Source organism: Mastacembelus armatus, chromosome 12 (genome assembly GCF_900324485.2).
Source record: "Mastacembelus armatus chromosome 12, fMasArm1.2, whole genome shotgun sequence".
Lineage (NCBI taxonomy): Eukaryota > Metazoa > Chordata > Actinopteri > Synbranchiformes > Mastacembelidae > Mastacembelus > Mastacembelus armatus.
In genome coordinates this window covers 4,739,460-4,755,947 of record NC_046644.1, presented here as the reverse complement: position 1 = coordinate 4,755,947, position 16,488 = coordinate 4,739,460, and the positions used below count along the sequence as shown (strand labels likewise).

Below are 16,488 nucleotides of genomic sequence, written 5' to 3'. Positions count from 1 at the left end.
GTGGAATGAAGTAAAATGACTTGGTTTAGAACCTGTTTTGCCAGAATAAGGAAAGACTTGTACAGTAACTCAGCTTTGACACTGTTTACTTCACTCTGAACTCAGTCTGTTCATTTGAAACAATTTAAACCCAAAGAATAAGATTAAGAGTGACGATAATTTTGCCAAACTACTGTTCCAAAGGTGAAGTCTGACCTTTCCTATTCAAATTAAAAATGAGAGAACAGCAATGATGAATCAGAGGGCAGGAGGAGGATTCAGACTACAAACAAGATGAAGGATCTATCTCTACAAAAGGGATTTACTGCTATCTGGATAAAAGGAAAAAAATACCTTAAGGAATCACAATGAAATATGAAACCCACATGTTACACAGCTTAAAGCTCTTCTTACTCTCTGCATCAATTACTGTTTAATCTTTGTCTTGGCCAGAGCAGTTCAACAGGAGACATGTTTGTGAAGTTAAGGATGTGGGCTGAGATGGTGGAACAGCCTTTGTCAATGTATTTGGAATGAGCCCGTCTCCATCAGTTCATTATCCCCGTTTAACTGCAGTGGGGATTAATCTCCACTGATCTGACAGCTTGCCATCAAAAACGTCAAACGCACTTGGATTAGGGCAGAGATGTCAGATGTAAAGGTTTAAGTTAAGTAGGAGGGAGGGCTTCTGGCACAGTCCACTATAAAACTGAGTTATACATTGAAAATTGAATTAATCATTTTCACAATGTATCGTACTTAAAATTTAAGTTATTACAAAAATCTTCAGTATGATAAAGTTTCACTCCGAGTCAGGCTTGGCTGGTTTTTACATCAATGTGAACTGAGTTATTACTAAAACAAATGTTAAGGTTGTCTGTAAGCAGACTACCTCTGTCACCATCAACACAAAATTATTTTAAGCGATACTTCATTGTGGACCAACACAGTGGATTGACATTGCCATCCCATCCAAACTTAGCTGAAAATATATTGACTTCAACCATATTGACCAACCTAAGTTTACCAAAATTGTAAAGTTATATGTTAAAGCTGATGGGAGGGGAGAGAGAGAGGCGGAGAGAGAGGGAAGAGGATAATGGTATTTAAAACTTTAAGCACCCAGATCATCTCAGTCAGCAGCATTAGACCAAGAGTCCCATCCTACTTCATTACTCTGTGTGCGAGTTCTGATTTCTTTCTGACATTTATCATCCTTGTACGCGTGCTCACTCATTTGTACTGTACTGTGTGAGATTTTGTGTACATGTGCAAAATGCCAGTCGTGTGTGTTTGAGAGTGAAATGTCAGAGAAGTGTCTACATGTAGGTTAATTAATTTTAGATTTCAAACAAACGGCAGTGAGCATGTTGACCCAACTCAGGGCTCGAAGCAGGAGTTTGTTCCACAGCTACAAGCTCGGCAGCCGGATTCAAGCTGTCAAAGACCCAACAGAAAGTCTGGATTTAATCTGCACCTTTAAGCCATGGAACTCCATGCAGGTCAGACACTTTTTTCACTTTTACATGTTTAGAATTTGTTGTAGTCCTTCTCAAAATCATGAAATCGTACTGTAATTCAGGCTATTTTTGCACCATGATCAATAATTATTTGCAGGTCCAATTTTATGTAAGCTCAAAATAAATTAATCAACATACGGCTTTTATTTGTGAAGGATCTTGGCAGAGACATTTATGATCTCTATGCCGAGTATGATGATGAGGAGGAGGAGGAGGAGGATCAATTCCAGCAGTCTCCCTCCCGCTTGTTGTTCTCTCCGACCAAACAATTCATTCTCAACATCAACGTAGGAGGAACGGTAACGTTAGTAAACTTCTACCATAAATAAACGGCTCTAAACCAGACTGATATCAATCACTCATGCTTTTCTAAGTTTAGTGCTATTTTAGGTTGAACAATTTTATAGCTTCTTTTTGCAAAAGGAGCAATTTGGTCTTAATGTTTTTGACTCAAAGTCAGTTCACTATTGTCTGACACTTTATAGACTACAATTACTGGAAAAAATATAAAGCAGCTTAAAGGTGTAATGTGTAATATTTACAGCAGTCTGTTAGAAAATGTTCATATTAATGAACATAATTTTTATTAATATGTTTTCATTAGTCTGTAGTCACCAGAAAATACCAACCATTGCATTTTTTTAATCTTGAATGATCCATTTAAATCTACATAGTGAGCGGGTCTCCTTTCACAGGGGAAGCCATTTTGCACTGCCATGTTATACAGTAGCCCAGAATGGACAAACCAAACACTGGCTCTAAACAGGGAATTACATTTTGGTTTAAAGGTGACGACCGCTGTACTCTCCTTTATGTCTGGAAACAAAGATGAATGTGAGGGGTGCTCAGAAGATTGCATTCTGCAATCTCTCCACTAGATGCTGCTAAATCTTTCACATAATATATGATAAAACTAACTTTGTTGCAGCAAGAGAGATATCGAATAGCCTGTTTGAGTTATATGAATAAATCTAATTTCAATATGATTCTCTATTATCACCTGGTTAATGATGGACATTTATTTGGCTGGTGTTGTAAAAGCCAATATCGTTCTTTACTAGTTTATTTGTACTTAGCATCATTCCCATATTTCCTCTTCTCCAGGTGTATCACCTGCCCTATAGGTTAGCTGCCAAGTATCCAAAAACACGTATTGGCCGGCTGGCCACATACACAGACCACAGCAGGAAGCTGGATCTGTGTGATGACTACATAGTCCAGAACAACGAGTTCTTCTTTGATCGAGATCCCAAAATCTTCCACAACATCTTTAACTTCTACAGGTGACATGAGATGATTAGAGAATATAAACATGACTCACTTTCAACACAATCATGAGCTTTCCTCTCACCACTGACACCATTGTCCTGACTGTCTTCTCCCGTCAGAACTGGAGTGCTGTGGATTAAAGATGAGCTGTGCCCTCGCAACTTCCTGGAGGAGATAAACTACTGGGGCGTCAGAATCAAAAACAGCCATCGCTGCTGCCGCATCTCCTTCGAAGAGAGGCAAGATGAGCTGAACGAGCAGCTGAAAATACAGAGGCAGCTCATTGCAGAGGTGTGTTGGCTGTGCATTTCACCTTTTTCCCTAAAGGTCATACAGAAAGGATGCAGCAGAGTTGTAAAAGAGCAGTTTTTTTTTTTTTTTTACTTTTACCCATGAGATTTTGTCCCTAATCTTGCCACTGACTCGGAGTCTGTCTGACCCACATTGTAAATCACCATTCTCCATTCTGCTGTCTTGACAGATGGAGAGCAGGGAATAAGCTTTTTCTTGCCACAGATTTAGACAGATGTTTCCACCAGAGAAGAGGGCCCACTCAGATGCACTTGCTGACATTTAGTTTTTTTTTTTTTAATTCAGTCATGTTTTAGCCCATGGTCTTTATTTTTGCTTTGTCCTTATGTTAAGATGCAGTACTTCGATTTATTACATTATATGTTGTTATGCCAGGGAAATCAACATTTTTCCTGCTTCTCTCCTATGTCCTCCAGGTGGATGAAGGTGAAGAGAACGAGATGTTATTTGAGGGCATGGCATTCGGGGTAACCCGGAGGAAAATCTGGAACCTGATGGAAAAGCCGTTCTCCTCAGTCACTGCCAAGCTGATGGGGGTTGCATCCTCCATCTTCGTGCTGGTCTCTCTGGTTGCCATGACACTCAATACTGTGGAGGAGATGCAGTACAAGGTGTGTGTGTATGTGTATTTGTGTGTGGAAGAAATATAATGGCAAATTTGTATTGGGCAGATCATTGCAGGTCTTTCTTTAAATCCAGTGGTTACCATCTAACATCAGCGTCTTCAAAAGTTGCAGTGACTGGAAAAAAAAGCAGTTTCTATTTATCTGTTTCAGACAGCGTCAGGCCAGCCTGTTGGCAGATTTGAGTATGCTGAGACATTATGCATCACCTTCTTCACCCTGGAATACCTGCTGCGCCTGGTGTCCACCCCTGACCTCAAGTGTTTCGGACGCAGCATGCTGAACACTGTTGACCTAATTGCCATCCTGCCGCACTACCTGCAGATGATCCTGGAGTGCTTCGAGGACAAGGACACACATTTGTACTCAGGGGACATCGAGACTGTGGCTCGTGTTGGAAAGGTGGGGAAAAGGGGGTTGATTGGTGAAGGAGGAGGTGATTAGAACAGAAAATACCAACAGCCCCTGACTCCAAATAACGGTGAAACCAGCAAATTAGATTTCTTGTCTCAGGTGTGTTTACTGGTCCTTCTTCTCTTTTTCTCTGTAGGTGGGTCAAGTTCTGAGGATCATGCGCCTAATGCGGATCTTCAGGATCTTGAAACTGGCACGCCACTCCACAGGCCTTAGAGCCTTTGGCTTCACACTCAGACAGTGTTACCAGCAGGTCAGACTCTGAACCTGTAGCCTATATCAAATAAACCAGTTATAGGAATAAAAACATTTTACCTGAATTCTCATACTCGGGTACAAATATAATGATAATTTGATGAGCATTAAAAAAAATCTTTGATTCCAAGACTTCTATGCCTGAAAGCTATGAGCAAAAAGATAACACATGGAGGAAATACAAACTGTGATGTGTTTGTGTGTGCAGGTGGGTTGCTTACTGCTCTTCATTGCTATGGGGATCTTCATGTTCTCAGCGATGGTGTACACTGTGGAGCATGATGTTTCCAACACTAACTTCACATCCATTCCAAATGCATGGTGGTGGGCCGCTGTGAGTCCAGAAACACGTACACGTACACATTCAGACCTGGCTGTTACCTTTACCTACATGGTAAAATCTCTCTAATGGCTAGCAGTTATTAGGGCATCTGCACCTCACCTCAACCCCTCATTTTAGATTGAAGTCTTTATAGTCAGTCTTTTGTTTGTGCCTCTCTTTGATCCTTCAGGTGAGTATTTCCACGGTGGGTTATGGCGACATGCTTCCAGAGACCAACCTGGGCCGTATCTTCGCCTTCACCTGCATCTCCTTTGGCATCATCCTCAACGGCATGCCCATTTCAATCCTCTACAACAAATTCTCTGACTACTACTCCAAGCTCAAGTCCCATGAATACAGCGCCATCAGCAGGGCCCGCGGTAAGCTGCACTTCAGCAAAAGGGCAGCAAAGAAGTTGGCTGAGTACTGTGAGGACGCTGTTCAGCCCAGGACAATATGACTTTGAGATTTCAAAGCTAACTGTAATACAAATGTCTTGGGGATTTTTGACCATGGATATGCCAAACAGTCCTTTATGAAACCTGCAGGTGATATCACAGGATGCTATGCTAATATTCTTTCTTCAGGCTGGACACACACCAGCTGGTGGATACTCTGCAGATTCTGTACAATGGTAACTTCACCTGTTCACATCCAGAAGAGTCGTGGCATTTTGAGCATGTTGCATTGTTTCTGAAAAGGATATTCAGTTTTGTCGTTTTATCCATCCTCTGTATTCCTTGTAAGCCTATCCCAGCATGCATTAGGAGAAAGCTAGGGGAAACAAATTCTATCTACTCATCCTTAGTCTGTTTAATCTACATACTTCTATGATAAAACTGTCTGTCTTCCTCCGTCCACATGCTCTCTATTAGTCTCTAAAGCTCATGTGTAATCCAGGATTCAGACGTGAATGACAATAGGACTGAAATAAATCACAGGTTAAAGATTTGACATATGAACGATGGATGTTTGTCATGATGCTGTGAAGCTCTCTGAGTGTGTGCGTAAACAGCGTTATCATTCCAGAGTAGCACAGGATGTTAAAACACTGAACTGGGACTGACTCGAGGAAATACACCTTCACTTTCTTGCCACAAGTTAAATGTCGAGGGCTCGCCTGTTTGGCATTGTATGAGGTACCACGTGCTGTTATTTTCCTATCTGCGTTATTCTGTTCCTGTCACCTAGGGACTCCTAAACTAATCAAAGTGAACACTGTGTTTGTATTCTCAGCCAAAGAGAGGGCTGCATCTAATTGGGAAACCGCAAACCTTCACTATTATTGGCAGATATTGGCGTGAGATTCCTAAGTAAGGTATCTGGGATTAGCCTTGGGTTCAGTCATCCAGAGCAGTGGTTCCCAAACCTGGTCCTCAAGGACCCCTGCCCTGCTTGTTTTCTAACAAAAGTAATCAGCTGTGGGTATAGCTGGAAAACGAGCAGGGCAGGGGTCCTTGAGGGACAGGGTTGGGAACCACTGATCTAGAGGGAGCTGTGTGGACAGCCACTGCTCTGCTGGAAGGAGCCAGCTGAGAAAAAGTGAAAAAGGCCTATAGCAAGAGTGTGTGAAGGATATTGTGTGTATGATAAGATGAAGGGGCAAGTGTGCATGTGTAACATATTTGACTATAGCATTTTCATTTAAATGTTAATTTTTGGCAGTAATTGGGCGATTTCAAACAGGAAAATGTCATTTATCTTCTGCAGCCTTGGACTCCCACAGTACTCCAGCTTCTCTGTTGAATACAGTAATACTTATCTTTATTTTCACACACATTTCTTTTTCAAAGGTACAAGTTTTTACAGAAAAAAAAAAAAAAAAAATCAATAATACATACTACAAACAATCCAGGATTACTGTCAGCACGTACCTGTGCTGCTGTCTAGATAGCTCAGTATGTCCCAGTCCTTCTAAAAGAACCAGTCCTGCTCATATGTGGTAAAACTGGCAGATAAATATCTGCACATGGACAACAAGTAATATCCCATTGTAGCCAAAAGCACTTGCAATCTGGTAGATGTTTCCCAGTAAATCCTGGGAATGAGAATGTTGCCCTTTTTGCCAAAAGCTGGGCTTTTGTGGTGTGTGTGAAATACAGCATGTCTACTTCTTCAGGTTCTCCAGCAGGATTTCAGCTCCTTTGTTGTTGCTGATTCTGCTGAGCTCTGAAGTGATGGGCTTGAGTGCTGCTTTCACCTTTGCAGCCACAGACTTGTCACAGCTGTTCAGGAGGCTACACAGAAAAACACAGGCAGTGATTTCAGACAGGTGGTTTAGTGTGTGAGCAGGTAGCCAAACATTTTCTCTGGGTTTCATTTACAGGGAAAAACTGGAAACAGTGTGGCTTGTATGAGGTCAAGAAGTCAGTTTGCCATTTCAGGTTACTCTTGATAATTTCGGTCACAATTTCTTTTGTCACTGCTATGAGCACTGCAGTTTCTGGTTGTTTAACTGATCCCTTGAAACCAGCACAACACTGTGTATTCTGTTTGTGTTATGAATGTCTGTACACACTGACCTGCAGAGCACCATGGCTCCTCTGTTGACTTTGACCCAGCTCTTCAATTTATCACTCCCCACTGTGTCCACCAGTATCCTGGCAAACCGCTCTGTTGGGAAGAAGAGATACAGAGGAAAAAAAAAGTTACTAAGCGTTTTAATGCAATTTGGTGGAAAACTGAGCCATGGGTTTGGATATATTGTTTTGTATGACATAAAATTCTCATTCTCTCTCTCTTTCTCTCTCCTGCCAATATCTTTGGATTTTCCCCAGCATGGCAATCCATCAAAATAATGAGTGTTTTTATTCTTTGAATCTCAACATAATAAACTGTTTTTTTTTTCTTTCAGAAAGACAGAAGCCAATCCCTGTGATTTAAATCAAATGAAGAAACATGAGCCTCAAAGTGAGACTCATTAGAATATTACAATGGAGGTGAAATGGCTAGTTTCCAGAAATGTTCATCTAGATTTAGTATTTATCAGATCAGGCTTTAAATTCACCAGAACGCAAATGAACAAAACTCAAGATGGTGAATTGTTCAGTGACTGTTTGAAATGAATGTTAGTGAGTTCTTTTGACAAGCAGGATTATCTTCATTTAGATAATCACCACCACGGCAGCTGTCTGGATGAGAAGGCCTAGGGGACTGTGTGTGTTTTTACCTTCTTTGCCAGCCTCAGCCAGTGTCATATCCTGCTCTATGAGCCATTTCAGCACCAGGTGTCCTGCTGGATGCTCAGCCATGTGAAGCTACAGAGGAAATAACACAGAATTCAGAGTGATGAATGGCTGCTGAGATGTGACAAATTACCTGTAATGTTTTGGTACTGACCATTTAAATATAGGGATTTTCACACAACAAAAAGTGGAAATAAGTTATGAACCTGTTGATGTGTTTACTTCAGTCTTTCTGGTTTTATGCTCATTTAAAAATCACCTGTCCTTTGATCCCGCCCGGCACTAACTCCTGATTGGCCAGCTGAGCCACAGACATCATGGCAGGTCGCAGGTCCCCACAGGCTGATGCCAAGATGTCGCTAATGGTGACGCTGGTCGCTTTGTCCGTCGCCATTGTGGCTGCGTTGTCACGGAGATACTCTAGTAACGGGGGAGAGACGAATTCCAGCAACTCCTTCCTCCGAACTGTTGTGTCCTTTTTACTAACAAGAAAGTTGCAGAGCTGATATTACTGTGGGTCTTCTTGAGTGTTAGTTTACCTGATTTCCAAAGGATCTCTTTGTTTCAGTAAATTCAGCTTATAACTAGAGACTTGGTGCTACAAAATAACCCATAACATCCATCTTTGAGCACAGTCTATGTTTAAGGCAGACTTTAAAGTAAGGAATGCCTCAGATTCACAGTAATATTATCACTCAATGTGATGCTGACAGTCAGCACCTCTGTGGCAGATCTGTGCCAAAGAGAGCATTTTAAACAATTGCATCTCTGTGTGGTGTGGACACTGCAGTGCCTCTGACTGGAAGAATGTGAGGATAGCGGAGAAAATCACTGGGACCTCTCTTCCCTCCAATCAGGAAACTGCACCTAAGTAGTGCATGTCCCGAGGGTAATATCATCAGTGACTCCTCACACCCCCACCATGGACTGTTCTCCATGGTTCTGCAGCATTCAATGCAGGACCACCAGGCTGCACAGACACAGCAGACTGCTGAACTCTAATTGAAAATATTCCACTCATACTGGATACCATGATTTCTTCTCTGGATACAATGTCAATAAAGTCTGCCTAAGTCTCTCAGGACTGTTACCTGTGTGCGTTCCTGTCTCCTTGCTCCAGCACCTTGATGATCTCTGGCAGCAGGTGGGCTGGGTCTCTGGGGCTCAGCAGGTACAACAGAACCTTCTTACCATATTTATTATTGATGACCTCATCAAGAGATAACAAGATCTCCTGCGCAGATTAGACAAGATACTTTAAAATGAGTCTCAGGCCTTCTTTAAATGATTTTTGATTTAAAATTGCACTCAGGACAGGAGTAATATTGAGCATCATCAAACCATCATCAGACTTACTGAGAGCACTGCCTGTCTGACCAGCTTGGTGTCGTCCACACAGTCAAACATGGCCAGAAGAACGAGGTGACCAAACTCCCCCTGCAGACAAATAAGATCCAGCCAGTCTGACACATGGTCAACAGGTGGGCTGTGCTCTGACATCACTGCATGTGCTTTCAGCTGAGCTGAACATTCACTTTAAAAAGTGCTCTGTTTAAGCTGTAGACACAGTCTCACTTTGACTTCTAAAAGCCTAAAACAATCCCTTGATTCATACCTTTTTACCTGAAGTCCAAGCTTTGCTAAAATCCAGTGAGCTTAAAAACCAACTGCTTGTTTTTATTAATGACTGAAAAAAAACTTGATCAGAGCAGCACTAACAACTCACCGTGGCAAACTTCACCATATATGTCTTCATAGTTTTGATGATGACTTTTCTGTCCTGAAACATGGAAAAAAACAAAAAGACACTGATGTTCAGTTCATTCCTTTTACTCCTGTAGCCATTAAGTGGCCAAACCTGGGTCTGAAGAGACTATTACTTTAAAAATGAAACTAGTGTGAAGGTGTGGAGGTGGAAAGAAGTGAGTGAAATCTGTAGCCTGCTCCTCATCTCTGTTTGGGACTGCAGGCTCCAGGCTACATAAGCTGCTCCTGCCATGGTTCCTTTTTTTCTCCTAAGTCTAGTTCTGTTAGGTTTTGTAATCTTTCTTCAGGACAGTAACAGAGTTTAAAATCTGTTCACCATTTTCACAGTATCTGTGTGTTTGTGTTTCTACACACCTTGGCCGTCCCATGCCATAGACAATGCATTGCCACCCGCGCTCCATCATGAGTGTAAGCCATATAGACAACTGACTCTCTGATGGACTCGATCATCTCCTGCTCACGTCAGAAAAAACACAAACCAAAGAGAGGGAACATGTAGTGAAAACCTACCTTTGCATATGCTAGACAAATGTGCTGCTCTACAAATATTCAGTAATTATACAAGATCATGTGAAGCTGCTCACCGTCCTCTGTTTTTCAGGGGCCAAGAGGAAAAAGTCCAGGAAGACTTTGTGGACCAAAGAGTGTTTGATCACCTGCTCTCTAAAACATAACAATGGAAGTAAACATAGTTAAAATACTACAGATAAATAAAATCTAATAAAAGTGAAGAAGTGAAAAAAGAAACTGCATATTAAACTTACATTAAATTAGATAAAGGAAAGTGAGAATGAAATAAAAATGTAAACATAAAGCTGCACGTATTCATACATATTTTTGACCTTCCTTTCACCTTTAACTTATTCAATGAATTAAAAAAAAAAAAAAAAAAAAAAAAAATATCTTTGTAACCAGGAGAGTTCAGGAACCTCATCTGACTGACTTGAACTTTCAAATTTTCTCTTGTGGACTTCATCTTAAAAATATCACTAATCACATCAGTTCAATGCTCAGCTCTCTGCATCAACTCCTACTATTTATACAGTGGGTACGGAAAGTATTCAGACCCCTTTAAATTTTTCACTCTTTGTGTCATTGCAGCCATTTGCCAAAATCAAAAAAGTTCATGTTATTTCTCATTAATGTACACTCAGCACCCCATCTTGACAGAAAAAAACAGAAATGTAGAAATTTTTGCAAATTTATTAAAAAAGAAAAACTGAAATATCACATGGTCATAAGTATTCAGACCCTTTGCAGTGACACTCATATTTAACTCACATGCTGTCCATTTCTTCTGATCCTCCTTGAGATGGTTCTGCTCCTTCATTGGAGTCCAGCTGTGTTTAATTAAACTGATTGGACTTGATTAGGAAAGGCACACACCTGTCTATATAAGACCTTACAGCTCACAGTGCATGTCAGAGCAAATGAGAATCATGAGGTCGAAGGAACTGCCCAAGGAGCTCAGAGACAGAACTGTGGCAAGGCACAGATCTGGCCAAGGTTACAAAAGAATTTCTGCAGCACTCAAGGTTCCTAAGAGCACAGTGGCCTCCATAATCCTCAAATGGAAAAAGTTTGGGACGACCAGAACTCTTCCTAGACCTGGCCGTCCAGCCAAACTGAGCAATCGTGGGAGAAGAGCCTTGGTGAGAGAGGTAAAGAAGAACCCAAAGATCACTGTGGCTGAGCTCCAGAGATGCAGGAGGGAGATGGGAGAAAGTTCCACAAAGTCAACTATCACTGCAGCCCTCCACCAGTCGGGGCTTTATGGCAGAGTGGCCCGACGGAAGCCTCTCCTCAGTGCAAGACACATGAAAGCCTGCATAGAGTTTGCCAAAGAACACATGAAGGACTCCCAGACTATGAGAAATAAGATTCTCTGGTCTGATGAGACCAAGATTGAACTTTTTAGTGTTAATTCTAAGCGGTATGTGTGGAGAAAACCAGGCACTGCTCATCACCTGCCCAATACAATCCCTACAGTGAAACATGGTGGTGGGAGCATCATGTTGTGGGGGTGTTTTTCAGCTGCAGGGACAGGACGACTGGTTGCAATTGAAGGAAAGATGAATGCGGCCAAGTACAGAGATATCCTGGAAGAAAACCTCTTCCAGAGTGCTCAGGACCTCAGACTGGGCCAAAGGTTCACCTTTCAACAGGACAATGACCCTAAGCACACAGCTAAAATAACAAAGGAGTGGCTTCGGAACAACTCTGTGACCGTTCTTGACTGGCCCAACCAGAGCCCTGACCTAAACCCAATTGAACATCTCTGGAGAGACCTGAAAATGGCTGTCCACCAACGTTCACCATCCAACCTGACAGAACTGGAGAGGATCTGCAAGGAAGAATGGCAGAGGATCCCCAAATCCAGGTGTGAAAAACTTGTTGCATCATTCCCAAGAAGACTCATGGCTGTACTAGCTCAAAAGGGTGCTTCTACTCAATACTGAGCACAGGGTCTGAATACTTATGACCATGTGATATTTCAGTTTTTCTTTTTTAATAAATTTGCAAAAATTTCTACATTTCTGTTTTTTTCTGTCAAGATGGGGTGCTGAGTGTACATTAATGAGAAATAAAATGAACTTTTTGGATTTAGGCAAATGGCTGCAATGACACAAAGAGTGAAAAATTTAAAGGGGTCTGAATACTTTCCGTACCCACTGTATACTGCTTTGCTTTCTACTCTTTTTTTTTTTATGAACGCTGATGTAGTTCTAACTAACCAACCACTGGATTTACAGAAACTAGTTATGGTCCCATCAGATGTGCCCATAACCTCAAGGCAATATATTTTAAATGATCTATATTATCAAAGACATTCAAGCGCCATTACCATAACACAGAAGGAGAAAATCCTCACATGGAACCAAAGAATGGTTGTTGTTTTGCTTATATGATTCATCAGTTATTAAAAAACAGTGACTGATTTACTCAATGTTTGTACTTCATTCCCCTTCGGTTCTTATATCATCTTTTTTAGTTGTCTGGTCTTACTTCTGGGCCATGGGAGTGAGGATCTGCTTCATCTCGTCGATGATGCTGTTCACCTTGTCTGGGTTTGCCGCTGCAACCTTCTCAATGGTGTTACACACTGACGACTGGACACACAGGGGGAGCAATTTTCACAGGTATCTAGTCAGCAGGTGTTTGAAAAACCAAACCATGATATGTGGAGAAGTCATTTTTACTTAAAGTCTGTTGTGTGGATGCAGCCTGGGGCTATTTTGTGCAGGTCTGTAGATGTGCATACCCTGCAGACAGTGAAGGTGTTTCCGTACAGCTCCTCAGTAAGCATGAGTCTCTGTGCGAGCACGGCTTTGTCGTTGTAGGCATATTCGATGATGGACGAGGCGGCGGCATGGCGAAGCATCTGCCGTACATGCCCCTTAAATGTTTGAATCACAGCCGCCATCAGCTCCTTGTTCCTGTGGAGGCAAAAAAAATACACACATTTCATGTCGTCGCATAGAAATGACATCTATACACACTGGTACCAATTTATTGAGAACACCAAGATAAAACTAATGCAACAGTAAATCCTGCTCCATGAAGGTGATAATGTTCAGTTTGTGATCAAGCTGTTTAAGAGAGCTGCTGATTCAACTGTGTAATCACTTTGGGGCCTGTAGTCTCTAAAGCTGTTTAACTTTGCAGCATTATATAGGAGGTGATTATTTAGCCAAGTCTCACTTGTTTAAATGTGGTGGACAAAATAAGAGAAACGCCTGTCAGTATGAAGCCATACTATGGCTAGAGGAAGAGAGCTGACTCACCCATACATCAGCAGTTTTTTCACCACGTGCCTGCCATACTGCGACTTACACAAACCAATGATGTCATCTGTAGGAAACAATCACAGCCTTAATGCTCGTTAGTTACAACAGTAATTAGTTTAATTAGTTCAAGTCATTCGTTCAATAAAAAATATGTACAACAGATGTGCTGTGGGTCTCACATCATCACATTCAAGTTTTATATGCTGCTGATTAGAGAGTGATATTTCACCGACTGTGTCCTACCATAGACTTAAGAGCTAACGTTTGTGTTTCTCTTTGTGTTCGCTGAGAGCAGATGCCATGTTGTCTGAAGATGTGAGTGCTGGGGATAACAGCCACCCAAAGGACAAAGTATGAGTTAAAATGGTGACAGATGAAGAACTAGGTGCTCACCTTTGAGCTCATCAAACACTTGCTGTCTCTGCTCGTGGCTGCCGAACTGGATGAAACACTGTATCACTCGTACAGAATCGTGAGCATATGCCATCTGGAAGCAGGAGCACATGGTTGGAGACAATAGTCAAGGATAAAGTAAAGTCAAAATGCAAGTGCAGGAGAATGTCCCAACTGCTTTAATTGCTATATAGGCAGTTAACAGCAAAGCTCAATCTCAAGTGATTCTGCAGTGATTTCTGATGGAGTCAAAAGACGAAAAAAACAAAAAACAGTGATAATCACCTGTTTGACCTTTCCGTGGATGAGATCATGAAGCTCCTTCATCAGTTTCTTCTTCAAGTCATTGTCGCATTTCCTCCTGTTGACACACATGCACCACCATCATTGGTCAGTGAGCAGGCAGCAGCACAGCATTCATAGTTCTCTACAGTATCTTCACAGAAATTCGTGCTCATGCGTATCTGATTAATGACGGGGCCAGGTGTAAAGTTAGTTTTAAGCAAGTACTGGGTATGAGTATAAAAACAAACCTCCTGAGGTCTCCCCACACTTGTTTGGAATGGCAGATGATTTGGTACATGTCCTTCCTGTCTGCCTGCTGTCTGCTCTTCTTCAGCTCTTTCTTTCTCTGCTGCCTGTTCTTCTTCAGCTCCTCCTTTGTCAACTCCGTCTTCTTTGGCTTAAACCCCTCTTTCCTCATCCTCTTAGCTGCCGGATCTGTTTTGACATTGTAGTAATATTCATCAAGAAGCTGGGCTGAATCCAGGCAGGAGCTCAAATTAAAGTTGAGCACAGCAGTCAACAGTCACAATGCCCTGACTTTGTAGATGTCTTCCCCTAACTTCCTGTGATGCACTGTGTTACTTTAAATTCATTGGCACTGTGACACTTGGTGAGGGCTAATCGGGAGTCAAGGGTGAACATCATAAAGAAAAATGTAATGAAAAGTCAACCAGTACAAAGATCTGAAATCTCCTTCTAATCTGTCAGGACCTGAGGACAATGAGCAGAAAGCATGTGTTTCTCACCTTCACTCTCCTGTTCTTTAACTGGCAGCAGTTTCCTCTTCTTTGGGCCCTTCCCGCCTTTGGAGAAAGCAAACTTGTGTTCTTTCTTGTCGCCATCCTTACTCTTCCCCAATCTGCTCTTCTCTGTGTTGTATGGTTTGAAGGGCTTTTTACTGCCTGGCTTGCCGCCTGGTTTACCACCTAGTTTGGTCCCTATAGAATCTGGAGTAAGAAGTGCCAATGACAAATCTGGCTGAAACAGCTGATGTACAAAGCTGGTTGATGTGAAACTTGCTTTACCTTTTCCCTTCTGTGTCAGCTTCTTTCCACCTTTAGGGGAAGTATTTTTCAATTTGGCTTCCATCTTCACACAATGGAGATAACACAAATGAAATACAGATACAGTAATCAGAAACCTGATTCAGTGGCTGAGCAGTAATTTCAAAAGAACACATTTCAAGATCTGTACTGTAATAATGTAACTGCGGTTCAGTCTCTTAAACTTGCTGGAAAGTTATTTGATTTTTGCCTGTATGTTGGTATAAACAGAGTTGGTATTAGGTTGAGCATAGAAACAAACTTTAGGCCGGGTTTCAGAAATCCAGTCAAGTGTGTATGTTGCATTAAAGATCTACAAATACACTGAATATTCAGAGAAATACTCTACACAGCCAAACTCACAAAACTTCAAGCAACAATAAGAGTTCAAAGTAGGTGCAATCAGGTGGACGTACTACTTAAAAAGTCCCAGTTCTAACTTACTGATTACTGACCCTATGTTAGGAGACTTTGACAATGTCCTTTTACAGTGTATTTGCAATGCAGTATATTTCTCCTTTCTGATTTGAAACTTCTTAGAAGGTACAGTTAACAACCACTCCACAAATAACAGCATAATCTGACCCCTACGCAACGACTCTGGAAAACAACGTTATGTAAAACTACCACTATTTAACGTAAGAGCATTTTTATTGGCACTGTTATTTATTTATTTATTTGTATTTATATGCTGCACACTGGCTTTAGCCAACCTTCTTTTATACTGTATCTTTACTCATGGATATGAACTTAGCTAGCGTTAGTTAAACGGTTTGGGTATTTCACCTCCAATGTATTTAGTTAATAGCACAAACAACAGAATGCTGTTAAACTACACGCCTCTGTAATTTATCTGTACCATTAATGCAAACATTAACAAGATATACAACATTTGACTGATGTAACTTACATTTTAGAAGTGCACACACGCTGCTAGAGCTCCGTCCATGCGTTCCCTATCTAGCACGGTTTACGGCATAAACCGTCCAATGACGTTGAACTTCCACTGTCGTAAAACATTGGTTCGTGTGGCAACTCTGTCGCAGAGAAGTATTAAAACATTTACAAACTTGTACACTCTGCATTTTATATACTCTCTCACATACAAGGGTCTTGATTAGATTAGCAGTCAGTGTAGTTCAGCATATTTCAGCCTGTTACATTTGCACGATTCTGAAGTGCCAGAATATTTACCGCAGGTCACAGCAATATGCGCTATCTGCTTTACTTCAAATGCACTGCCAAGACAAAAAAACTCAAATCATCAACGCAATTACTACACTCTCTCTCTCTATATATTATAATATTCAGTCCATATATATATATATATATG

At 41.4% G+C, this 16,488-nt stretch overlaps 2 protein-coding genes across 2 annotated transcripts; one reads left to right on the top strand and one right to left on the bottom strand.

Annotated features, from left to right (window-relative positions):
• The first annotated feature begins 1,346 nt into the window (after positions 1-1,346).
• On the top strand, positions 1,347-5,760 carry kcnv2a (potassium channel, subfamily V, member 2a). Its single transcript, XM_026297930.1, has 9 exons — positions 1,347-1,481; positions 1,655-1,798; positions 2,604-2,782; positions 2,888-3,059; positions 3,497-3,691; positions 3,857-4,105; positions 4,254-4,370; positions 4,581-4,706; positions 4,885-5,760. Exons 1-9 carry the CDS (start codon positions 1,347-1,349, stop codon positions 5,152-5,154), a joined length of 1,587 nt encoding a protein of 528 aa, XP_026153715.1. The 3' UTR covers positions 5,155-5,760.
• A 794-nt stretch (positions 5,761-6,554) lies between these two features.
• Positions 6,555-16,138, bottom strand: pum3 (pumilio RNA-binding family member 3). Its single transcript, XM_026298442.1, has 18 exons — positions 16,066-16,138; positions 15,138-15,201; positions 14,859-15,059; positions 14,361-14,547; positions 14,113-14,188; positions 13,828-13,921; positions 13,432-13,498; positions 12,909-13,083; positions 12,653-12,756; positions 10,231-10,309; positions 10,001-10,099; positions 9,606-9,659; positions 9,236-9,316; positions 8,971-9,113; positions 8,139-8,361; positions 7,864-7,951; positions 7,217-7,307; positions 6,555-6,931 (listed from the first exon to the last, which is right to left on the bottom strand). The coding sequence occupies exons 2-18, from the start codon at positions 15,199-15,201 to the stop codon at positions 6,802-6,804; spliced, it is 1,956 nt and encodes a 651-aa protein (XP_026154227.1). The 5' UTR covers positions 16,066-16,138; the 3' UTR covers positions 6,555-6,801.
• Positions 16,139-16,488: the final 350 nt, after the last annotated feature.